Below are 26,568 nucleotides of genomic sequence, written 5' to 3' on the forward strand. Positions count from 1 at the left end.
AAAATTTTTCATCATCAATTGGTAGGCGTTTAAAATTTTATATTCAAATAATAATATTTTAATAAATGAATGATTAATTTATCATCCTCTCAAGTTTGCCATTTCAAATACTGGAAAACTTTAAGTTTATTACCTGTAAACTTCTTAAAATCGCAACGAAAAGTCAAAAGTGACAATTGGATTAAATTTGATCTCAGTAAGAACTCGTGCATTTAATTTAAAAAAAAAAAATTGTTTTATTGATAAGAATGTTAAGACATTATTGTAATAATTTTAACGCATTCAAAACTTAGAAAAGCTGAAGATGCATTATTGTAATTTTAGGCTTTATTTATTGAATTATTTCTACTTCATATTTCCTTTAAATGAAGGACAGTGTCGTTTTAAGAATAGCAAAAGTTGAATTTTTTTTTTTTTTTTTTTAAATTTTAAACGGTGGCAAAAACAATGATTGTACAAAATGAACGATTTTAATGGTTCTTTGAAAATAAGTGCATGTAAATGAACTGAAAGATGATTGAAAATTTTGAGTTAATCTAAAAATTAAACTGAGATTTGTTTTTGAAATTCCAAGTGAAAGACATAAAGTGAAATGTTGTTGTCATTTTGTTGTGAATTTAAAAAGACAATTTAAAGAAGCAATTAAAAGTAAATAATAGTATAAAAGACATACACATTTCACCGATCCCATCTTTTTCATCATCAGTTTGAATATTTCTTGGCGATTTTAGATTTCTGCAAAACCGATAATATTATAAGCATCTTAAAATCTAAACAGCAAAGTTACAAATAATAATTCTGATGACTAATTAAACGATGAAAATGTATTTTATAGATAGATAAATTGAAATTGTATTTTATAGATTAATTTAATTATGAATACTTTTCTTTTACAAAAACAGTAAATTAAATTACTTTAACAATAAATGACACCAAACATTTATTTGCTATTCAACTTCTTAAGTAAATTTTTATATTTTAATACTGCAACGGTTTAATGTTATTAAGTAAGTTGTCGTTATTTTGAGAGATTGAAAATTAGATAAAGACTGATAATTTAGTAATGAAATTAATTTTTTGATAGTACGTTGTGATAAAAGAATGAATTGAAATTGTACTTTGTAGATCGATGTGTTTTCTCATTTAATTCAAATGGTTGTGATGATGTATTAGATGATGAACCATACTTGAATAATCGTTGACGACCTTGAGCTAATCGTCGAGCTGAAACAAAAATGGAATAACAGAGAATAACACTGAAAATTTTCTGATCTAAAAATTTAAAAAGTCTTTAAATGTTACTTTTCAATTAAATGAATGAATAGGAAAAATTGTAAAAAAGGATTCAAAGTTACTTTCAATTATGTATCAAAATTTTTTAATTTTAAACGTACATGTACGTGCAGTAAAAATTCAAATCAATCGTTTGAATAAAATAACGGTTAAAAAAAATGAATTAATGCATATTTTTCACGTGTTTAAAATAAATAAAATTTTTTAAATTTACTATAAATAATATTCTTTTTCACCGAACAAAAGAAAAAAATAATTAAGTAAAACAGAAAAAAAAAACTATTAGTTATGACATTAAACAGTTAGCTGAAAAAGATGGAAAAATTAGTAAATATAAAGAAAAAAACAAACACAAAATATATTAATATAATATGCAAGCAGAATTAATTCACTGAACACAAATCAAATAAACAATAAAGCAACATAAACAGATTAAGAAATAGTATAAATTATTATTGAAATTTCACCTGTTTTCTTCGTTGGTCTTTTTTTTTTTTTCTTTTTTCACTTCATGTTTAATTTAATTTTTTGAGAAAGGTATCAAGAAAATATAGCATCGGGCAGTAGAATTCCACGATGGAATTACTAAGGTAGGAAAGATTCAAGCAGAAGGATTTTCTAATAGAATTACTAAGGTAGGAAAGATTCAAGCAGAAGGATTTTCTAATAGAATTACTAAGGTAGGAAAGATTCAAGCAGAAGGATTTTCTAATAGAATTACTAAGGTAGGAAAGATTCAAGCAGAAGGATTTTCTAATAGAATTACTAAGGTAGGAAAGATACAAGCAAACAAGCAGCTTATTTATTGTTAAATTTTTAAATTAAACTAAAGAAATTCAAAAAATCTTCACTGATGAAACTCCTTCTCTCTCCCTCTCTTGCTTCCTTTTTCCACATTAAATCTGCATGAAAAATTTTCATTTTTTTTTTTTTACTTAATAAACGTTTAGCAATTAGTTTGTTTAATTTCTAACGAAAAAAATAATTATGAAATAAAATGTCAAATTTAGGAAAAATCATTTGTACCATCAATTTTATTTTTGATTTTTCTATATTTAAACTAAATTAAATTAATTTAAATTGCTGATAGCAATAAATTGCCTATAAAATAATTAGTATTATTTATATGAAATTAGATTTTAAAAAAAGAACGATTAATAATGTTTTTTTTTTCAAGAAATATTTTCTAGTCTTTTAATACATGCAGAAATAAATTTAGCACAAAAGTCTTATTTTTCCATTCTACTGCTTAACAAAACTAATTAATTAACTTTAAATTAACAATTTTAATTTAGTATTTACCCTATCACAATGCCATTTGTCACACTTTAACAAGAAGGAAATACCATTTGATATTATCTCGCTAAATCATTAATATTAATTTCTTCTCATTAATACAATTTTGTACTTTTGTTAGTTTTTAGAATTAAAACTGAATGAATAGTTAGAAAAAATTTAAAAATTGAAATTGAAAAACAAAAGGATAGCATGAAAATTTACTTCTACAGAGAGAGAGAGAGAGAGAAAGAAAGAAAAAGAAAGAGAAGGACAATTTCGATTTTTTTTTTTTTTTCAAAACCTGATTTCGAGATAATTGTAGTGATGACCATTGAATGTGTTGGAACAGTTAATGTATGGGAACGTTTCACGTGTGAACACTTTTCCCCGACTTTTCGTTCATAGCTTGCTTTGTTTTTACACGCAAGATGTTGATCACTTAGCGAAATAAGACGTTCACCATTCGTATAATACGTCATTCTGTCACCATTCGAATCAGCATCTGTGGGGGGTCACTTTTACACCGAAAATTTGCGCTTAATTTTTATACATTGTATTTGATGATGAATAGATGAATTAATTCGATTCAATTCAAACTATCCAATTGTTTTTCTTTTTCCCTATTAAAATGAAGACAATCGATCAATAATCAATCATTTGTATCATTTATTCCATTATAGATCAAAGAAATGCTCACAATAAAGCTTGAGAAGCAATTCAATTTATGCAAGCAAACAAATTTTAGCATAAGCGATAATTTATTTTGAAGGAAATTTGATAGATTACCATAAATGTGCAAACCTTTTTTATCACTTTGTTGTACAATTTCTTCGGTATGTTCATGTGAACTTCGTGATGAATTTTCTTCATTTGTAGATAAACTAATTCGTCGATCATTTTCTGTAATTTATTAGATAAGTTAAGATAGTTATTCAATTATTTTCCTATTACATTAATAATTTTAAATCAATTTACTGATTACTTTATTACTTCTTGCTATTAATATTTGCCAATGCTAAAATTAAGTAATCATTAAATTTGCATGAATTTAAAGAGAAATGAAATTAAGCAAATACAACGAATGCAAAAGTTTACTGAGAATTAAACTATTCATGAACATCTTATTTTTTTAAAACTTAATTTTAAAAAAAATGAAATATATTACGATGGATTGCTAAATTGACGTCCGTAATACTTTGTATACTGCTTGCTCTTTGCTGTTGTTGTTGTTGCTGTGAGCTAAACATGTTGGAAAGAATAGACCAACGTCGATTTGGCGTTAACTTATCAAAGTTTAACGTACCTGCACTAGCTCCTTTGTTACTTCGAGAACGAGGAATTGTCTTAAATTTAGCAAAATAATAGTAAAATATGCCAAATTAGGTGAAAGTTATAGGTGAATTAAAATTGTTAAAATATATGAAATCAATAGTGATAATTGAATGTTGCAAAAATTCAATTTTTTTAAGCAGAAAATTGTTATTTTAGATAATTAATTTATGTGAGAGAAATTTTATCAAATTAAAATTTAAAATATTTAAATATAGTATTAAGAAAAGGTTGGGGGGGGGGGGGGGGGGGTAATTTTGTAGTGTTGTTATTATTATAATTTATATGATTAGGAAGGAAAACTTTTAAAGTTTTAAAATATTTGAACCTGAAATGTTTCTCTCAAGAAGGCGGTAATTTCATTCAATAAAAGACATGCTAGAAATAAAATAGCTGGTGGGCAACGCTCACCGCTTTCATCATTTACAATTCCTGAAAATTTCCACCTTTTTTTTAAAAAAATTTTTTAAATAATTCTCTAAAATAACCCTATTTATAAACACATGCAGTCCTTTTTCAATGATTATCAACCACTGAAATTCAAAATAAAAAGTTTTGTTGTATTTTTTCTTTTTTTAATTTAATAGTACAAATTAAAAAACCTTCATCAAAGAAATCTTCTAAATTATCATGTATGACAAGTTCACGTCGATTCAAATCAATATTTTTTGATGGAGTTTTATTAAGCATTGCTCCACTAGTTTCCATAATCTTATAAATTCGTTCACCAAGCTAAATTATTAACATTGAAAATGGTAAATAGTAAAGATTAAAAAAAAAAAACTAAAGCAAACAGTTAGTCAAAAATTTCTACAACAGAAATCTTTAAATGAAATAATAAAAATATATTTGGCTTACTCGAGAATATCATTTAATTCATCAAACCTGACATCCCCAGTCATAGAAACAACGAGCAGCAGCACGTTGCATCATATGCATTCGACGTGTTGCGCTTGGCGTACCACGGCTTCCAAACGTATTTCCAATAACGAAAGCACTTAATTGAGATGCATTATTTGAACGTATCCATTCAGGCCAATCTCCTAAATTAAGTCCTAAGCACATTCGAGAAGAAGTGAAATTAAAACTTGAAAGGATTTTTTTTTTAATTATTCAAATTGTTAACAATTAACACATTAATTAACTATATATAAGTATATCATACCTTTATTACATCGATGAACAAAAAAAGCACATTCGAGAAGAAGTGAAGCTCTTGCTAGCACAGGAGATTTCAAATCCAATAATGCAGCTAGAAGTGGAGGATCCGGATAGCTTCCCGGACGGCAAGTTTCAAGAAAAAATGAAAAACGTCGTACACCTTCTTGAATACCACGCAAATTGACAAATTTACGTAATGGAAGATTTAAATTTGTCAGAGAGGTTTGTCTGGGATGTAATTGTTCTGGAATTAAATAAATTCGAATAACAACAAATGCATTCTTTTGAAAGTTCAAGAATGAAGAATACTATTCATCTAAAAAAAGAAAAAAATCATTCAAGTTTTTTTTTTTTTTTTTTTTGTAATATATTGGATGAGATCTCATACGTAATTCATACAGATTACAATTTGAAATTTCTAATTTCAAACTGCAAATTAATTTATTGAACAAAAATTAGAAAACCTTGCTTGTCGTCCATGGATTCGGTAGATTTCTGATGTGCTATGAGAATTTTCGACGAAGACAACTTCTGTACTGTTAAACCTTTCGAACGACGTTCCTCATGCATTGAAATTCCATTCTAAACATTCATACTTATCCAAAAAAAAAAAAAAAAAATCGAAATATGAAATTTAAGAAAATTGTTAACTAAAGAGAAACAGCATAAATGTCATTTCATATAACGAAGTAACACATTTCATTTTAGACTTTAATATTTTCCGTAAATTTCAATTTGTAATTCAATATGTGCTAATTTTGAATGTTATTTTTTTAGCAATTTTAGAACGATAAATTTTTTTACGATAAATTGCATTAACTTTTTTTTTCTGGTAAATAATCAGTAAGCAGGGATAATCAAGAGATTTCAAGAAAGCACTAAAATGACTGGTACTTGATAATTAAGTGTAAAGGTGTTCAATGATGAGCATTCAAAATAAATATATTTGTTGCGATATAAAATTTGTTAAAATTAAATTTAATAAAATTAGTCAGTAAATTAATTTAAATTAAGTTGAAATTGATAGAATAACAAACCTCATTTGCTTAAAATTTGGATTAAAAAAAATATCATTTTAATATAAATTTTAAAACATCCATTTACCTGACTTTTATCATCATCATTTATTTCACCATCTGAACCATTGTCATCGTTATTGTCAGGTCGTACTGACGATTTTAACAAGTTCAGAGCTAAATGAATAATAATTAAATGTAAATATCTCGAACTGTTTCCAAAAGAAATAACTTTTCAATATTTCTTTTGGTATTTAAATTAATTTAAAGCTAAATAGAATACATAATTTATGCTTTATCATTGTACTAGTCTCAATTATATGAATTTTTTGAAATAATAAAAAGAACTATTATCGTATATTAATCATAAAAATTATAAAAATTGATGACTTAAAACAATTTGTTGGTGATGATAGGAATTGACTTAAAGCATATTATTATCAATAAAGAAAAATAAAATAGAAGGCAAAAATATTAGTTCTCATATTGTTATAATATATTCAATTAAAATAATCAAAGGTTGTGCTTCTATTTTCTTTTCTTTTTAATTCTTACAATGTCTCAATTTAAGAAAACAAACAAACAAAAGTTAAAATGTTTAAAGTAAGTAGAAATTTGCAGCAATTAATTTCTCTAATTGTCATTTACCAAAATGAAGTTTTCCACCACTTCGCTTCTTCACAACATTTACAGGTAACAAAGGTGAAGCAGATAAGCTTGCAATAGTCACTTCATCACTTCCTTGTACATTTCTTGGTGTCGAAGGTGAGGAAGAATCCAAATCACTTTCATCAGTATTTGAAATTTGCAACTGAAATAAACGATTATTCCTTCCTTTATAAGGATAATATTAGATGAGAAATTGCTATTTTAAGAATGTATATTTCTAATTTAAATCTAAATTTTAATTTAATAAACTCTATCAGTGAAGCGTTTTTAAATTGAAACTAAATGCATAATCATCTATGAAATTGTATGTCAAAGATATTGCTTGTACACGTACTCCAAGTACACGTACGCTATGTAAACACTAGCATTGATCTCATTACGTTGATAGAATGAAAAGATTTTTAAAAACAATAAATAAATAAACCACAACTATTATTAAAATCAAAAAAATAAATCACTGCTGTCATAAAAAAAAAAGCATAAAATGAAAAAAAGATTTAAAAGAAATTACAATTCCTAAAATTCTATGTCAAAATTACTTTTGGTAATATTTTTAATTCAATTTTTTTTCTTCCCCCACCCCTTTTTTTTTTAGAAAGTTAACATTTGCTTAATATAGAATGAAAACAAAAATCATCATTTTCATAATATTTTAGTAATTATTCAAATTACCATCGATAATTGTAATTTGAATAGCTGAATATAAAAAAAAAAAAAAAAATGAAAATACTTTTTCACGTTTTTTAAATAAGCCTCGTCTCAAGGAAGCAGATTCACGGGTATGCATTGGTGTTGGCACTGCTGTACCGCTAATGCTTGATCGTATACTTTCATCTTCGCTGTTATTATCCGATTTTAATTCAATTCTGAAAAAAAAAAAAAAAAAACAAACATTCAAATGAAATGTGTAAATTTTGCAAATTTCATGCATAAAACTATATGTAATATATCAAATAAAAAATAATAATAATAAAATATTTTGGAATATTTGCATTTTTGTGCTTAAAACAATAAAATTTAAAATTATGTAGAATTCATTCAAATAAAAATTTTTATGATTTCTTGTGTTAACATCAATTACTATTAGCTATAATAACACTTTAAATTATTATCATAAATTATTTTAATTAATTATTAACTTTCTGTATAGAAATTGATAAATTCAGATAGTTTGCGTACACAAAAAATTGATTATTTAATTTTTCACAAGCAATTCACTTTTAATTATTAGTAACTTCACTATTATTTTGATTAATGCAATTAAATTTTTCGTCTATTTTAAATTAACTAATGAAATGACTCTTTTTTCCCATAAATTTTATCCATTTTTCATTTCTGACTTCAATATTTAGGATTTAGATTTTTATTAAATGTTTGTCAGTTATCATTTCACTATTATTACTAATTTTCATTATTATTAATTTGCATAAATTGCTTATCTAAATTATCAGCAGTAAATTATTCACTAATATTGTTATCTAACATATTATTTGTGCTATTATTAAATAAAATAAACAAAAGTGTTAAGCTGTTCATTGGAAGCTTTATGATTACTGAGGAGCCGTCCATACAGCATCACTAGTTGGTGACAGAATTCAAATGTGTCAAATGTCATTCTTCTAAGAAGTAGCAACAAACAAACAAAAAAAAAAAAAAAAAGAAAGCAAGCAATTTCTTTAACATCAACAATGGTTGAAAGTTTATAAAATATTTAAATGGTGCTATTTTTTCAAATAAAGCAAAAAATTTCTAAACAAAAAAAAAATTAAAATTTTATTTTTTGGTGCATGGAATATGCAAGCGTATAAATTTATTAATTAATTTAAAAAAAGTTTATGTATGCGTGGGTATGTGTATGCATGCAGTGTGCAATTGACTAAACTAACCAACATTGAAATACATGCTATAATACTTCATTAGTGTCCTTCTTTTAAAAAAAAAAAAATGGAAGATAATAAATGTTTCGAGAAATTGACAAATCATTTAAAGCATCAAATTTATGACAGCGATGATCAGATTTCAGATCAATTTAAAATGATCTGATTCAAATGAATTTGTGACAGAGATGATCAATTTTCAGATCAATTTAAAATGATCTTATTCAAATATCATCTGGAATGAAATTTTAGTAAAATTCACTAAGAATGGATTTTCTGAAAACCATAAAATATTATCATTTTATCATTATCATTTAAAATTATATCATTTTTGTTATCACAAATGACTGTAATTGATTAAAAAATTCTTTGCTTAGTTTATTCTCAATTATCATAGCTTTGACAATACATTTCATATGTATTGTAATAGGATAAATGAATAATTTTAGGTAAATCGATTTCTTGTGGATGAAGCAAAAATTGTAACTGTTAGTAAACTATATAAGAATAAATACAGGTAAATAATTTTTTTAAGTTTAGCAAATTAATTCATATTTAAACAGAATTAAATCATTTCAAAATTACTCCACAGTAACTGTTAATGAAATGAAATTAATTTAATTATGGGATGTTATGAGTGGGAAAGGAAACGTATAGAAAGGACACTAAAGAAGTTTAGCATAATATTATACTAATAATAATTTACTCGTTGTCATCGTTGTTTGACAGTTTTGCATTTCGTTCGGATAGAAAGATTTCAGGGAGTGGACACAGTAAGGATGTCCGACGGGAAGAATACAGTTGTGACGTACCACTAAAAAAACAATGAATTGTTTGTTTTTTGTTTACATTTAATTTAATAATACTTTTAATGACAAATTTGTATTTTAATTTAAACTTTAAATAATGAATTGTAGAACATACACATCAAGAAATTGACTTTGATTTTCCGGTGGTCGTCCATCTAATAAAGCACTCAAACCTACACATCTAAATGAATTACCATGTTGTTCTTGAATAAATGATACAAATAGTCGTACATCTTGATATAAACTCTGAAATTTATTAGAAATCTTAGTATGATGGATTTCTTTCTAATTCTGTATTAAATATTATATTTACAATATTTATTATTAGGAAAAAAAAATAGCAATAATTATAAATATTTCAATCATATGTAAAAAAAAGAGAAAAAAATTAGATGTTGCCTTATTCAAACATAAAATAATATGTGAAATTAAAAATAAAAAAAAAAGGATAAAATTATTTTAATTTTTAAAAATGACAAAAATTGAAATCTTATGGAAGTAATTTGCATAGTGCAAAGCTTTAATAACTAACCATATTTTCGGGTTGTAAAAGTTCATCCATTGCATTCATTAATTTTGATACTACTGGTTTAAGTATGACTTTGATAACTGTTCCTTCAATTCCCTTCAAACTTTCATTAAAATTATTTTCATATGAAGGTAAGGAAGAATTTAGTATAACATTTCGACGACGTGGTGATGAACCGCTTCGTGTACGATGAATTCCGGCTGTAAATAAATGCTTGAAAATGGAACTAATCAGGAATCAACACTAATTTTCAAGAAAGAATATAGGCAAAAATTCATTTTCAGTAGTCTTATGAATCTTGAAAATCAAATTTTTACTTTAAAAAACATGTAGAAATGTACAATTTGCATTATTCTTCCACAATAAAGTCGGTAAATGAGGGATTTAAGTAATTTCAAATAATATTAAAATGAGTATAAGAGAGAAATTATTTTATGTTAAGATTAAATCAGGAAATTCATAGCATCATAAGTCAATTACTTGTATTGTAGAACACATTACTTATGTAAATAAATTATTTACAATAATGAATTCAGGATAATCTAAATAGTTTTGATGCAACACTTCAAGAAATACTCACCAGCTATGCCACATCTACAGAAACCTGTTACGGAATGTAATGTATCAATCAGCATTTGTGCATTATATTCTTCAATATGGCTAATCAATAAACTACAAAAAATTTCCGGATTAATATGAGAAATGATTGCGAGAATAGTTCGTGCCTTAATTCTCAGGAAATCACCATGCTGTGAGTTTAAGCCATCGTTGCATCCGTGTGGACAACCTAACCATAAATAAATTCTGAAAATACTCCAATTCATTATTTGTTGAATTTCATATATTATATTTAATAGCACAAATAGCAACAATTGAAATTCAGGAATTAATAGTCGGAAACGAAATCGAAGCCACCGGTTTATTAATAATTCATTTCTGTGATCATCGTACATAGCCCTTTCAACAAAGCAGGTATAAAGTGGACATTTTTTAATCAGTTATCTAATTATCTAATTAATAAAAAAAAAAAAAATTATGAACATTGTTCATTCTAACTAAAGACTATGCCAGAAAAGATAAGTTCATGAATAAATTATTGTTCACTACACCAAAGTATGTGAAAAAAGAAAACTGAAATACCTTAGTACTATACTGATAGAATCATTGAAAAATGATTGCAACTCCGTTTTAGGCATTTCCAATAAACTTTCACAAATATTTAATGCTAATTCATAAATTCGAGCAGAAGAACGTCGTTCGATAGCAAAATAAATTGCTTTTAACAACACTATGAAACTAATTTGTCCATTTTGTTCGATAAAATTTGTACTTCCAAGTGCCTAAAGTAAAATGAATAATGAGAAAATGAAATTTAAATAATTTCAAAAAATCAATTGGTATGAATTAAATTATTATTTTCAGTCAAATATGACAGAATAATGTGAAGCATTATCCGAATATATATTATTATTTATTGTAGCTTTTTTGGTATATTTTAAGCATTTTTAAATGAATGACAAACTATTTTCTATTTTTTTTTTTTTTTTTTTAGTTTTAATTGGTAAACTTTATAAACTTCAGGAAAAAATTGTGGAGTGCTAAGTTCATTGGTAATTTGTTTTGGTAATCCAATAACAGAAGCACTTCTTGTGTCATGCATTGAAAGACCATCAAATGAATTTGTTGCTGAAGGATCACTTCTGTAAACAAATATTGTTGATAATACTAAGGAAAGGTGTTTAAATCAGAGAACTGAAAAGGGAAAAAAAGAAAGAGAGAGAGAGAGAGAGAGCTATTTTGCCTGTTTAATTAAAACTATTCTTTTTTCATAATTTGTATTGCTTATGGAATTAAAAAAATATATTTAATTTGAATTTCCATTTTAAATTTAAATTTTCAAGAAAAATTTAAATTAAAATCAAATTATGTGTAATGAAAAGTGTAAAAGATTGTTTACCTTTTCCTTTCCAAATAACAACGATTACTACGACTTCTGAAGAAATTCCTTGATATTATCATATCTCTTCGTCTTGATAAAGCTATTGTTTGCAGCAATGAATCAGACGACAAACTACGGCGTCTTCTAATCAAATTTTTAATTTTCATTTAAAGTTCGATTCATTTAAAAAACATTTCTTTTCACTAATCAGAGAGTATTTTCAAAAGTTGCAAAATAATGACAGCATGACGACAACTTTCTCAAGAATGAACTAGATTTAGGGATATGAATTTTAGATCTTAGATTGATTTTGCTCATTCCTCTAAGATATTTAAAAAAAAAAAAAAAAAAAAAGAAAGCATACTTTTTCCTAAGTGAAAAAGATGAAATTTTTTGTTTGCTCTTATCATTTTTGCATTTTTCCAGCTTTTTGGCAATATTTCCTAACTGTAAATCATCCCAAACTGGTGGACGATATTGAATTTCTTTTACAATTTTACGATTATCCTGAAATTTAAAAAAAATTTTTTTTTTCATTCAATTATAACAATAATTATGAATATTTTAATTTTTCCAAAATAAAAAGGGTGAAAATTAGAAAACGAAATGCTAAAAATTGAAATAACTTAGACCATTTTGCTAGCATATAGTTTCAAATGTGGAATTGTTGACATCGAATTAGCACGTGAACGTAAACGATACGTTATAGTTCGTGAATTTCGATATATTTTAATTTCGAATAAGCGATTTAACAAATATTTCATTGCCCAGTAAACACCATCTTCAGCCCAATGTTTAATTAGAAGACAACGAATGACAGCTACATCCATATATGTTGCTTCTTGTGGATCAACAAATGACTGCAATTGCAAATTAATCATATTTATTAATAAATTTATAAAAAATGATTTCATTCTAATCTCTTCATCTACTCTCTCTCTCTCTCTCTCTCTTCCTTGCTTTTGCTATAATAAAATTGTTTAGCTTTTTATTATATTTTAGAAATTGATTGAAGTTTCCATTTTACCTGTTGTTGTTGTATAGTATCGCATTCTTCTGAAGTACTTTCTAATGGATCAAATACTTTGATCGATTCAGTATTTTCTTCTACTACTTTAATATTTGTTTCATCGGTTAGCACTGAATTTTTTCCCTCTACAATTTTTCCTTCTACATTAGCATATGATAGTTTGAAATGTTTGAATGAAAAGAGAACATAAAAGGAAAAAATTAAAAATAATTGAATTTCTTAAATCGTTAAAAAACAGTACGAAAAAAAAAAAAAAATGAGAGTTGTTGTAGTTATATCAGTACGTTGTCTGGATTCCGGTAAAGAAGTTATGTCGGAATGAGTTGTTGAACTAATCGGAATAATTTTTAAACGTGAAATGATCGGTGGTTGGTTGCATTTGCATGCATTTACTGTTGAACCATTGCGATATACTACTGAACGACAACTTTCACAAATAATCTAAAATGAAATTTTTTAAAGTTTGATTAAAGTGTTTTTTTTTTTTTGATAACAGAAAAGAATTTTATGTTGTAAAATATTTAAATAAGAAATTACTTATGTGATGTAAGATAGAATGCTTCTATGTAAAAATTAATGAAATTGTATGATAATTTCTGTAGTATTACAAATTTATTATTGAGAAATTACAAAGAAAAAAGAATTCGAAAATTTCTTCCAAAATTTCTAAATAATGATAATACTTCATTGTTTTATTTTAATTTAAAATATGAAAAAAAAAAAAAAATCTGAGAAATTAAGCACACCTCACAAGCATTATGTGAAGTGTTTTCAAAATCCGCTGAAATACCGGAACATATTTCCTGCAATGCTACTAATGGTGCTTTTTCCGCAGACACTTCCGCATCATCCATTGCATTGCTAAGTGATTTATCATCCACAAAATTAAGTGCATCATCAAGTTCTTTCATTCCTTTGCATAAACCTGAAAATAGAAAATAGAAATAGGAAAAATTTAGAATTATCTAATACTAAACAAAAAAAAAAAATTCTATGAAACTTTCGTGTTATAAATATAAAATTTGTTGTTGCCTTAAATATTTGGTAATTGCTTCAGCTTAATTAGTCTTTTTAGTAGATTTATCATTATAAAAAGTATTTAAGTAATTAATTACAAAACACACTTGGCGATATTTCATCAAATGTTGCAGTATGACTTTTTGTAAATATCCGTGGAATATCACTTGTATGATAATCACTAACACTTCGAACAATTGCGCTTGATCGACTAATTTCCAAATTATTTGGCTGTTAAGACATTGAAGATATGAAGGAATGATTTGAAAGTTTTGTAAAATTTCAAAAATATTTCAGGAGAATTTTTACTTTAAAACAAAAATTCATCATTTACTTGTTGATTTCCTTATTTCATGAATATAATAATGGATGGATTTCTTGTTATATTACTTTTTTTATTGATAACATTTGCTGCTGCTGCTGCTGATGTTGTTGCTCTTGTTGTTGTTGTTGTTGATCAAAGCTTGAGGTAGCAGTTACTTGAATTTTAGGAATTTCGGCTTCTCCACCTTCTTTTTGCTTGCTTAAACTTGACAAAACAGCCAAATAGGGACGAGGTGGTTTAGGCGGTGGTACGTCGGTGTATGGCGGAGGATTGGTAATTTGAACCGGAACGTTTGACAAGCGCCGTGTTACCGTTTCACCTGCATCGCCTAAAGTTTCACATTTACTTTCTATGAAACATTAACTGATTTATTATATCATCAAATATTAACTTAAAGGGAAAATAAAAGTTAACAGTATCAGATATGAATTAAAAAAAGCTTAAATTTGTCCATTCAAAGGTGAAATTTCTTCCATACCTTTGTAGGTTAATTAAAATTATTAAATCATATAAGTATAATTGTTGTAGCAATAAAATTAGCTATTAATATAATTGATAATATTTACTGTCATATTTGAAATGAAATATGAAAGTTTATTATTTTAATTTATACCAAGATAAATTCCTTGAATTGCCGAAGTTGGCTGTTCCTTCTTGACAATCGTTATAAATGGAAAACGTATACGGCGTTGTTTTACCGGAGCACAGAAACATAATACATCCGGTTGTCGATACTGTAGTATAATATAAATAGCAGATTAGTTAATTTAGATGATAAAAAACAACAATAAATAAATAACGTATTACTGTTTTTTCATTATTATAATAATGGATTTTGTGATATTTTGGAAATATATTTGGATGGAGTAAAAAATTAAAATAATTTTTTACCTGCCAAAGTGATTGCCAAATTTTTAAGCCACTTTCTAGACGAAAATTTGATGTCAAATCTTTTTCAGTGATAACTTTTAATAATGGAGTAATCATATACACGAATAATTGTATACTATTAATTGAAAATGCATACTGTCGTATGGTATGTGGTGGGAAATCCGTTGATTCGGTTAAACTCTAAAATAAAAATATTTTTTAATTTTTTTATATGTATTTAAAAAATGATAATTTTCATTGATTTCATTGATAAAATTTTTATTTTTCCTTTTTATTATGATAATTTTCGAAAAAAATGATAACAAATTTATTTTAGTTTATAAATTTGCAGTGCTTTTGTGATAACAAACTTTTGTTTCGTATGATAAAATTGAATGAGCAGAATTAACATTCTTAATCAATTCTCATAAAATTCCTAAAATTCTATTTTTTATTGGAATAATACTGATATTTTTTTTTAGATGAGTTTCTAGCTAATACTGCTAAAGTATTTAAGTATAAAATGGCATGGACTATTCGTCTCACTTCAATCAATCATAACTTAGCTAACATAAACAATATTGAAATTTTGATTTCGCATTGAAAATTGGAAGCAAATATAAAATTTTTATAGCAATATAAAATGAAATTTTCAGCTATATATCAAATTAGCTAAAATTTTTAAGTTTAGAATTAATTATTTAACACTTATATTTTGTGAAATTCTAATGATCTTAAAGTAAAACAAATCAATTTTGAAATTTTAAATTGTTTGATTTAAAATAGCTTTCATAAATTTGTTTTATAGCTGCTGCCAATATTTCATTGTTAGTAATATGTTTTAGTTTAAAAAAATTACAATAATTTTATGATAATAAATTTTTATTTCGTATGATAGAATTAAATGAAAAGAAATAACATTCTTCCATTAATTCTCATAAAAAAATTTCCTAAAAAAAAACTTTTTTTTTTTTTTTAGTGGAATATTTATTAAATTTCATTTCATTTTTATAATAATTAATTTTGTGAAATGTTCATTAAATTTTATTTTATTTTTATAATAATTAATTGGTCTAAAAGTATATATGATTTTATAGGAATCAAACATATTTTTCCATAATAAAGAATTTTTGCTTATTGATTATAATTAATGATATATTTATTATCATTTATATTCATCTAGCATCTATTAAATGCATCACTTAAGTTTAAATCATCAATTATATGAATAAAAGTGGAAGCGTCAATTAATTATGCATCAATTTTCAATTTGTAAACAACAAATATATTTATGATGAGAAAACACTTCCTTAAGCCTAAATATAAAATTAATTCACACCCTCTTTCTGCTAATTTCATGCTGCTTTTAAAATAAAATTGAATTTTAAAGTATTTTAGTAAAAATAAATGGAAATTTGATAGTTATTTTGCAGCTATAAAAGAAAAAAAAAACGTTAAACTTATTTATATATTAATATAAAATAAAACTTTTTTGCAGTAGAAATATTCACTAACAGATAAGAATTTACGAAAATTAGGGAAAAGAGAAAACAATTTTTTAAAAAATTTTATCTGAAATCCCTGAGGTTTTGAAAAAAAAAAATCGATCAAAAAAGAATTCAATCACTGGGATAAGTCTTTCCTACCCATTCCATAATACTTTAATATTACAATCAATCGATTATTAGAATTGATCAAAAATATTAGAATTTGAATAAATTCTTCTTCATCTCATGTAGTTTCTAAAAAAAAAAATAAATAATACAAGACTCAATGGATTCATATTGCTTTCTTATTATCACTGATAAAATGCTTATATCATATTTACTGATAAATCTTAATGAAGATTAAAATATAAATGATTAAAACAAATTAACAGCCAAACAAATATCAACAAATACAATTGAATTCAAATTATTTGCTACATAAATTTGTAAAATGATTTAGAAATGAAATTAAATAATTTATCTAATAAGCTTGAAAATATTATTTATTTGTACATTTGAATTACTTCGATAGCAAACTTTTCTAATGCTAGCAAATTTGTCAATCAATCATAGCAATGCTTTGCAGTAAGTAATTGCTTACTTAATGAAATGTGATTTACCGCTTCGCTAAACTAATTTCATTATTTGTCAATCGAACTGTGACACAGAGAATATAATTATTCATTGTTAATTACAAGCAAAAAAAAAAAAAAAAAAGAAAAAGAAAAATCTTTTAAATATTTGGAAATTTTTCAGCAACAATTAATTCATTTTAACTAAATCATTTTTTAAAAAGTAACAAATTTGATATTTTCAATCCTAGTCCAATTATTTTTATCGTAAAATATATGTATAATTATACACAGATTAAAAAAAACCTAGTATTAAAAAAAAAAAGATTTAAGTAAGATATATTTATTACTCTTTTCTGTCAGAAAATAAACAATGTTTAATCAGTAAAATTAATTCATTTTGACAATTTCACTAATATGTATAAAAGTTTTATTTTATTTAACAATTAATATTAGTTATTAATTAATTGAATTTTAAGTATTAAATTATAGAAATTAAAATAATGAAGAGATAAATGCTAATCTATCATACCTTTCTACTTTCAACATCATAACATTCATTAGCTGAATCAAGGAGAAGCCAATGTAATATATACAACATTTTCACCAATGATCCACTCATCGGTTCACCATCTCGATCAATTGCTTCCGATAATAACGATGCACAACACTGCATTTTAATTCAAAATTTAATAAAATACCTTTTTTAACACAAATACATAAATATCTCAAAGCGTATGACACGTACGTAATGCTTAAATTATTATACTTTACTTTAATTTAGCATTAATTTATATCACTTTATTATATATTATCAAAATTTTTAAGTAAGCGTAGAAAAAAAAAAAAAACAAAAAGTATTTTTGAAAAATTTTGCTTACTTACTTGTACAATATGTGGAAATGTTGCACGTACGAAATGCCAACGTGAAATGGAATTAATTGCATCAGAAAGTGATGGACTAAGTCCGTGAAGTATATTTTGTACAACAACTCGTTCAAATGTCTGAATAATTTTCAAATTTTTATTAAATATTACTACCTTATCTCTTTTCTTAACATAGTATTGCTTAATTAATTTATTTCATTAAGCTAAAAATTTATCAATTGATAATTATTATTAAATGCTTTTTTTTTTTTTCTGAATTTAATTCATAAATACTTTTAAAAGAAAACAAAAATTAAAATTATATTTTGATATGTAAAAAATAATTATTTGACATATATATATATATATAAAATGAAATTTTCTTGAATTCATTTTTTTTTTCTTCTTTCTTAATTTCAGCCTATTTACATTAGATTTAGAGACTTCCGATCTTTCTGCATCTCCGATTAATGGGCATTCTTCTTTTCAAGACTAATCAGAAGTCTCTTGTCTAATGGATTAAATGCCACAATAACAACTTTTGAAAGTATTTTACAAAGCATTGAAATACTTACCACGCATGATGCCTCATGAAGTTTGCCAATTTTTGCACCCAAGAATGGACTAAAATTTATTTAATGCTATTTAGCAAAAAAGAAATGTAATTTAAAAGAATAAAGAAATGAAAATGTAAAAATAAACTCAATTTTTTTTTTCCGATGTATCTTAAATGCTACTTAATATTTCATTTATAAAATCTTTCATATATACTCTCTCTCTCTTTTTTTAGTTGTAAAATTTGTTATAATTTAAATTTCAAACTAACTTTCAATTTTTGCAAATAAATGTTATTCATTTAATGCAAATATAAATTGAATCTTGTATGAAAAAAATAAATAAATAAATAAATAAATGATACTTTGTTTGACGCCATAAAAATGTTTGTATTGGTAATGGAATTGATTCTAATTCATTTTCGTCATCATTTATCGGTGTTAATTGATCCATTGATTTGGAATGTGATGATAACGGATCCGTTGACCTGAAATATGATAATAGCGAATCCATTAATCCATGATATTGTGATAATGGATCTACTGACCCATGATATTGTGATAATGGATCTACTGACCCATGATATTGTGATAATAGATCAACTGACCCATGATATTGTGATAATGAATCTACTGACCCATGATATTGTGATAATGGATCTACTGACCCATGATATTATGATAATGGATCTACTGACCCATGATATTGTGATAATGGATCAACTGACCCATGATATTGTGATAATGGATCTACTGACCCATGATATTGTGATAATGGATCTACTGACCCATGATATTGTGATAATGGATCTACTGACCCATGATATTGTGATAATGGATCTACTGACCCATGATATTGTGATAATGGATTCATATAATAGCTTCTATTTTTTTTCTTCTTTTTTTTTTTTGCAAACATTCATCATTTTATTTCTCTTTTCTTAGATGTAAAGAAGAATAATTTTTTTTTTTTTTTTTGATGAAAACGAACATTTCGCCAAATGGTTTGTAAAATTTCATTTTTACAACAAATAATGGATAAAACCGAGGAATAATTTATGAATTAGCTAAGCTTTAAATTAGCAATTCTTTCAAATAAAGATCGTTTGCAAATGAAATTATTGAAATATAAAATGCTTTAGCTAAAGGATTTAAAATTAAATCCTTTTGATTGAATGAGATGAGTAGTGAAAAGCAGAATTCATAAAAATTGATTTTCTTTTTTTTTGGTTTATTTAACACCATCACTTCCTTCTATTTCTTTCTTTTTTAAAGATACAAAATACCAGAAAAGAAATTTTTTAAAAATTAGAAATTTTATTACTAAAAATGAGAAATAAGTAAGATACATTTTTAGTAGCAATAATAAAATAACATTCTTTGTAAGAAAAATTATTAAATAAAAGTTTGCTTTCATTGATGATTGTGAAGAGATTGATATTTACTTTCAAATAAGTTAGAAATTAAATTCAATCAAAAATATTCAAAAAAAAAAAAAAAGTTTTTGTCATATGCCAGTTCTAATAGAGTGTATAAATTTCATATATTATATTTGAGTTCTTATTATTGCTAGTATAATTGAGCAAAATTTACATTTTTAAATTTATCGAAATAACATTATGTGATAATATTCAGATCATATTTTATATTAGCTTTGTAATTAAATTTAAATTTAATATAAGGTTCAAAAATACACTCAGTTAGTCAATTTTCGACAAATTATTATATGAAAATATTATCATTTGATGAAAATATGTTGAAAAATAAAAATAGTTATTTTTATATTTCTTAAAAATTTATTATATTTATTCTTAAAGTTATTATACTTATTTAAAAGAAATTAAGTTATCATATATTCCTTACTTATCAAAGAAATGAGGAAAAGATAAATAATATATGCCAAAATGATTTTACATATGAAATTGCTTATTCACTCACTTATTATTCCTTTCAATAACTATTTAAATTTAAAATAAACTACCTTTCTAATGCCTTTTGTTTTTGTTTTTTTTTTTTTTTTAAATAATAACTCTAAATTAATTCTTTTTTTTTTAAAAAAAAAGTAGTTTTAAATAAAATTAAAAAGATTAAAAAGATTAAAATAGTGTGAAAAAATGAAAAGAAAATATTTTAAAGTAATAAATATTTTGAGTATTATTCAAGCATATTCTCTAATCAGACATTTGTTAGCCATCTGTTCAAAATTGAAAATGAAACTTGTTTAGTGATTGCATTAATAAAATAAAATAAATATTAAAATCATTGAAATTTGATTGAGAAAAAAATAAAATAAAATGAAACATAAACAAAACCGTATTGTATTGCTTCGAATTGAATCAACCGTTCCGGTAAACGGCATCGGAATTCGTTGCACTTTACCCTGCTGTAAATGCTGTAAGTATCGGATATGCATTTTGTTCCAATTCTTTTTTTTTCCCCCTTTTGATTAAAATACAAAAAAGAAGGAAACTTGTAGATTGATAGGATGAGAGAAGGAGAAAAATGTATGATTAAACTGATTAACTGATTAAATGATAAGTAGAAGAATTGATCGATATCAATTCAGTAGACAGTAATTGATCAGTTGAAGTTGATTAGTTTTAAAATTTGGTAGTAATAAAAATGAATAGTAAAAGTTTTGTTGCAGTAATATCAGTAATAGAATATGAATTAATATTAGCCAATAAATAATTTTGATGAAAATTTATGAAATAAAATTGAAAAGAATAATAAAAGAAATCGTTCCGGATGAATTGAACTAATATATTTAATATGAATCCGTGTACATTCATACATATTTATATATATGTAAATGTATTTATATTTGTATTTATATATATCAGAATGAGAGATGAAAGGAGAGAGAGAGGGAAAGAGAAAGAGAGAGAGAGAGAGAGAAAGGATGAAAAATGATGATAATAACACCGCCCTTTTCCTTTTTGGATATTTTTAAGTCCCTCTTCTATCTATCTCAGTGTAAGTCATTTATTCTTGCAAATGGAAACCAATTCGACAATTCAATCATTTCTATTTATCTTTTACCTCTCTTCTCTCTCTCTCTTCCTCTTCTTCATTTTTCTTTCTTTTAATCTTATTTCCTTCTTTTCTTAGTAAATTTTTTCTTTCTTTCTTTTTTTTTTCGTTTCCTTTTAAAGAATTTTTCTTTCTTTTTTTTTTTTTTTACAAATTCAATAATTCTTTTCTTTTTTTTAAAAAAAAGGACTTTAGCACTTAATAGCTTCTCATTGATTTCAAGGCTTTTCGTAAGAAAAGAAATTAAAAAAAAAAAAAAACTTTTTTTATTTCTTTTTTTTTTTTGGATAGCAATTTTTTTTTGAAGTAAGTAAAAAAAAAAAAGTTAGTTATGAGGAAGAATGCCATTAAAAGTATTTTTCTCATTTCATTTCTTTCTTTCTTTTCTTTCCTCTCTCCCTCTCTCTCTCTCTCTCTCTCTGTCCCTCTCTCTGCTTCTTTTTCTTTTTATTTTTCAAACTAAAAAAAAAAGCAAATAAGTCAAATGTGATGATGGAAAATAGTAAAAAAAAAAAAAAAAAAAAGGAAGCATTGCTAAAAGATTCATTCATTCAAATCTGTGACACAAACAAATTTCTTTCTTTTTAATAATTTAGAAGGATAGGAAATTCCATACGAATATTTTATTTCAAATTTCATACTAATATTTCATTCAAAAAATGACGATAACAAAAGAAGAAAGAAAGAAAAAGAAATAAATATGAAATGCAAAAATATGATTGACAGAATATTTTTTTTTTTAAAAAAAAAAAAAAGAATTGAAAATAATATTTAAATTTATTAAGTGTGTAGTTAAAATGATTTGTTACTAATTGGTGCAAAAAAAAAAAAAAAAAAAAAAAAACAGTGAATTGTGAATTGAATTAGTTTGAAATGTTGAAAATGATGAAAGGACAGGGAAAAGAAAGAAAGCTAAAATTTTAATTTAATTTCATTTCATTTCAATTTCAATTCTAAATTTTTACCACAATTATTTGTAAATTTTTAATATCAAAAAAAGAAATATCAAAATAATTGAAAAAGATAGAAAATGTAACTAATTGTTTTATTATTGTTATTATTATTATTCAATTACAGTTATTTACTTCTATAAAAACTTTCAAATAATTTATTGTTTTTTTTTTTTTTGTTTGTTTGTTTTGTTTGTATTGGATGAAATTAAATTTGCAAGGCAAAAGATATCGTATAATTTGAATTTGTAATTGCATTTTTACTTCAAATTATTTATTGAAAGTTAGTTAAGCATTAATGTATAATTGATAATTAAATTAAATCTGTTGGATTAATTGAAATTTTGAAAGGATTGAAATGCTGCATTGCAAATTATTGCTTTTTTTTTTTCTCTCTGTCTTTTAATTTTGATGAAAATTCTAGGCTATAAAGCTAATTTCTATCATATTTTTGCTTAGCTAAAATTGGTCGATGGATGCTACTAAATGGATCGATCAACAAATTAAAGCTAAAATGCAACATTTTAGAGTTTCTCAGAAATCGGAGGATTAATGTTGTTTGTTGTTTATGAGAAATGGATGCTACCATATTCAAATTTCTCATCTATCATTTGTTATTCATTTTTAAATTGCTATTTTAATATGAATTGACAAATTTCAATATGAATTCAGTTAGTAAAAGTTTTGAAACAATTCGTCTAGAAATAGCTAAATTGTTGAATTTCCCATTTTACTACTAAAAAACGAAATTATTTGAATCTTTTTGTTAATTTAAATTTTTAGTCAAATTTAAGTCAATTTCAATGCACATTCATTAACAAATTTGCTTAAAATTATTAATGTTTTTTAGAAATTTATAAATGTTTTTCTATTCATAAATAAATTAATTTTCTTTTCTAATTACTTAATGATTTCGTTAATTAATTTTTATGGAACTCTAAAAAAAAAAAAATTCTTTTTTATAGAAGATCAAAACTTTTTAATTACAATTCGAAAAAGTTTTTTTTTATGTTTTCAGATAAAAAAAAAAATGCAATTTTGAGGATAAGAATGAAACTTTTTTTTTTTTTAGTTCTAATTTAAATTCTAACTTTCTCAATTAAAATCAATTATTGCAAACAGTAGCAAATTAAATCGATCAATCATAAAACAGATGAATTACACAAAAAAAATCTTAGTTTATTTAGGTTTTTTGTTGTTTCTTTCTTTTCTAAGTTAATTTCGGAAGTTAAATTTAATTTAAATATGGAAAAAATATTATCGATTTTTTTTTGGATCAAAATAGGCAATTTTATGAAAATTTAATAAAATGTAAATAAAATTTGCTCCAATTATTAATTCAAATAAAATTTAACTTAGCATACATTTTATGCAAAATACTATAATATCAAGTGAAAAAGTTTAAAAGAACAATTAGTAAAATTAATTTTCGATAAAATTTCGAATAGCACAAACTAAATAATAAAAAGAAATAAAATAAAAGCAAAAGCAGAAAAAAAAAAGATTTTTAATTTATTAAAGTAAAATGGATGTAATGAAAATAATTTTAGATAGTTTATTACAATTATCTAAAATAACATTTAATGGCATTTAGTAAAATACTAAAATTTGCCCTTTCAGTCATTATCGTAGCACTTTTTGAAAAAAAAAAAAATTTTTTTTAAATCAATTTAGTAAGCTTTTTAAATTTCAAATTAAGAAATTATGATAATACTAAATGTGCATTACTTAAAACTATCAAAATTTAAATTATTAAATGCACAAATAAAAGATTTAATTCAAAAATATAATTGCACTGTTTGTTAAAAAATTTAAATGAATATTCTGAAATTTTCAAAAAAAATTCATTTTTATTTATAGCGTACAATATCTGTGACATGAAATCTCATCATTATCATCTCGAGAAAAATTTGAAAATTTTACCCTTTCAAAAAATAGAAAAAGGACAATTCGGCTTGGTTTTATTTTGAAGAATTATTAAAAGTTTTATCCATAAAATGATTTCCTGAAAGAATTTTCCGTTTATTTTGTTTATTTTAATTCACAGTGCAATGTATATTTGTCAGTCTGTGATAAATTGAAAATTTTAAGAAATTTTCATAATGAAAATATATATAAATCATTGAATAAACACAATTTTTGAATAATATTTATTGATTATTACTGGTATATTTGATGGTAGACTTCCCGTACTCCCGCGATTTTCATCAATTTTTTTAGAAAGTTATTAACTTAAATTGTTTTATTTTTAAAATTATTCTACGATATTTGTTTTTCAATCGAATCAAACTTACTACATTCTGTAATTGAATAATTTAATCAATTTTTATTTTTAAACTCTTTATGGATTAGACTTTATCATTAAGAAAATATTTCTATTCTAAAATACATTTTATTAGCTGTTTATAATTAATATTCAAAAAGAAAAAATTATAATCAATTTTGACATTAAATTAAATTTTTGCTTCTTAATTAATATTAGCATAGCTACCTTTTCATTAACTATTTTTTCAGGTAAAGAAGAAATACCTAAGCTAATTGTTATTTTTATTGTGTTACAAACAATTGTCTAGGCAATACGTTACGTGTAGGTTAAAAAAAAAGCGTAAGTACTCACGTGATTAAAGTTTGCAAATTACTGAATTATCAGACAGTCATTAAATTTTCATACGAGAATATAAATCATTTTATGACATTATTCTCGAGAAATTCATGAATATTTACCCTATTTTCATCATCTTTTAGTATCTTCCTAATTGCTTATTTTTAAAAATAATATTGAAAAAAAAAAAAAAAAAAAAGAAGAATCAGAGTAAATCTACCAGTAATAATAAGATTTTATGGAATAAAATTAATTTATCAAAAATAATAAACAATCTGAAAAAAGTTTTCATCATTTTGTCTGAAAAAGAATTATTAATTCAATGTAAATCAAAAAGAAGGAATAAAAAAAGAAAGATGAATTAATTCAAAAATGTTTTATTTCATTAAAATTAATTCTTACTAATGTGTGATAGCAATAGAAATTTGTTTTTGTTGACATTCAGTCATCCAAGCAAACAAAAATACAAACAAACATTCTTAATGTAAAACTAATTTAATTACTGAATGTTTTCCTTTTCGCTAACGGAAAATTCAGCGATTAGTAAAGAAAATTAAATCTAAACAATTGCTCGATTATATTTCCAATAAAACTAGCATTCATTTATTTAACAATAAAATACATTTGAATAATTTAATCCTAATTTTAATTACTTTATTTCCAGTATTTATATCATTGGTACTTCGTGTAATATAATTTAGTGCTTCAGGAAATTATTCATTTCTAATTAATGTGTAAAAGAAATATTGCTTTAAATTTCTAAATGTCAAAAAATTGAAATGATCAAGCATTTTTTTCTTTAACTGAAATTTAACCGAAAAAAATATATTCAATGTTTGGTTGCTGAAGGAATTTAAAAATAATTAAACAGATAATTAAACAGAAAATTACATCATTATGTGGTAGAATTAGAAATAAAATGGTAAATAAGATTTGTTAAAAAAAAAAAGAAAACATAAAAATTTTTTAAAAATTAAAATTAAAAAATTGACAAAACTGCAGCGATAGCATAAGAAGGCAAAATCAATGAGCTTTTACACTTCACATTTTGATTTACATAAAGAGGAATGAAATTTAATTTTAAATTTGTAAGAGTCAATAAGCAAATCCACTTTTCCTCCTAAGTATTCACAACTGTTTATAATTCATGGATGTGAAAATTCTCACAAAAGCTTAATTTTAACTTTTAGCAATGTAAATAATTTGCAAATTTAATGGGAAAAAAAAAAAAAAAAACATTTTCAAATACTTTCAATTCTTTTTTTTTAACTAAATTAGACTAACTTTAGTTCTTAATAAGTAAATTGAACTAATTTTAGGTTGCATTCATCTAAATTAGCAATTAATTACATCAAATGCTA

The 26,568-nt window shown here is 24.1% G+C and overlaps 1 protein-coding gene across 1 annotated transcript in view; it reads right to left on the minus strand.

Moving 5' to 3' along the window:
* Bma-unc-80 (F25C8.3 protein, putative) overlaps nucleotides 1-19,496 on the minus strand; it is a gene marked incomplete at both ends in the record, with an annotated part of 33,840 nt that extends 14,344 nt beyond the window's left edge. Inside the window, 34 exons of the mRNA XM_043077599.1 lie at nucleotides 674-735; nucleotides 1,119-1,224; nucleotides 2,873-3,073; nucleotides 3,373-3,471; nucleotides 3,737-3,914; nucleotides 4,229-4,332; nucleotides 4,503-4,632; nucleotides 4,786-4,943; nucleotides 5,066-5,305; nucleotides 5,526-5,643; nucleotides 6,166-6,254; nucleotides 6,726-6,888; nucleotides 7,477-7,612; nucleotides 9,330-9,437; nucleotides 9,548-9,678; nucleotides 9,965-10,161; nucleotides 10,542-10,765; nucleotides 11,102-11,301; nucleotides 11,538-11,661; nucleotides 11,919-12,044; nucleotides 12,265-12,407; nucleotides 12,533-12,760; nucleotides 12,928-13,055; nucleotides 13,215-13,371; nucleotides 13,677-13,855; nucleotides 14,055-14,178; nucleotides 14,338-14,600; nucleotides 14,886-15,006; nucleotides 15,164-15,343; nucleotides 17,734-17,871; nucleotides 18,087-18,206; nucleotides 18,644-18,692; nucleotides 18,988-19,110; nucleotides 19,321-19,496. Of these exons, the coding sequence (XP_042933533.1) occupies nucleotides 674-735; nucleotides 1,119-1,224; nucleotides 2,873-3,073; nucleotides 3,373-3,471; nucleotides 3,737-3,914; nucleotides 4,229-4,332; nucleotides 4,503-4,632; nucleotides 4,786-4,943; nucleotides 5,066-5,305; nucleotides 5,526-5,643; nucleotides 6,166-6,254; nucleotides 6,726-6,888; nucleotides 7,477-7,612; nucleotides 9,330-9,437; nucleotides 9,548-9,678; nucleotides 9,965-10,161; nucleotides 10,542-10,765; nucleotides 11,102-11,301; nucleotides 11,538-11,661; nucleotides 11,919-12,044; nucleotides 12,265-12,407; nucleotides 12,533-12,760; nucleotides 12,928-13,055; nucleotides 13,215-13,371; nucleotides 13,677-13,855; nucleotides 14,055-14,178; nucleotides 14,338-14,600; nucleotides 14,886-15,006; nucleotides 15,164-15,343; nucleotides 17,734-17,871; nucleotides 18,087-18,206; nucleotides 18,644-18,692; nucleotides 18,988-19,110; nucleotides 19,321-19,496 (5,023 nt within the window). The remainder of the gene's footprint in view (nucleotides 1-673; nucleotides 736-1,118; nucleotides 1,225-2,872; nucleotides 3,074-3,372; nucleotides 3,472-3,736; nucleotides 3,915-4,228; nucleotides 4,333-4,502; nucleotides 4,633-4,785; nucleotides 4,944-5,065; nucleotides 5,306-5,525; nucleotides 5,644-6,165; nucleotides 6,255-6,725; nucleotides 6,889-7,476; nucleotides 7,613-9,329; nucleotides 9,438-9,547; nucleotides 9,679-9,964; nucleotides 10,162-10,541; nucleotides 10,766-11,101; nucleotides 11,302-11,537; nucleotides 11,662-11,918; nucleotides 12,045-12,264; nucleotides 12,408-12,532; nucleotides 12,761-12,927; nucleotides 13,056-13,214; nucleotides 13,372-13,676; nucleotides 13,856-14,054; nucleotides 14,179-14,337; nucleotides 14,601-14,885; nucleotides 15,007-15,163; nucleotides 15,344-17,733; nucleotides 17,872-18,086; nucleotides 18,207-18,643; nucleotides 18,693-18,987; nucleotides 19,111-19,320) is intronic.
* Nucleotides 19,497-26,568: the final 7,072 nt, after the last annotated feature.

Source organism: Brugia malayi (genome assembly GCF_000002995.4).
Source record: "Brugia malayi strain FR3 genome assembly, contig: Bm_v4_Chr1_scaffold_001, whole genome shotgun sequence".
NCBI classification, from domain to species: domain Eukaryota; kingdom Metazoa; phylum Nematoda; class Chromadorea; order Rhabditida; family Onchocercidae; genus Brugia; species Brugia malayi.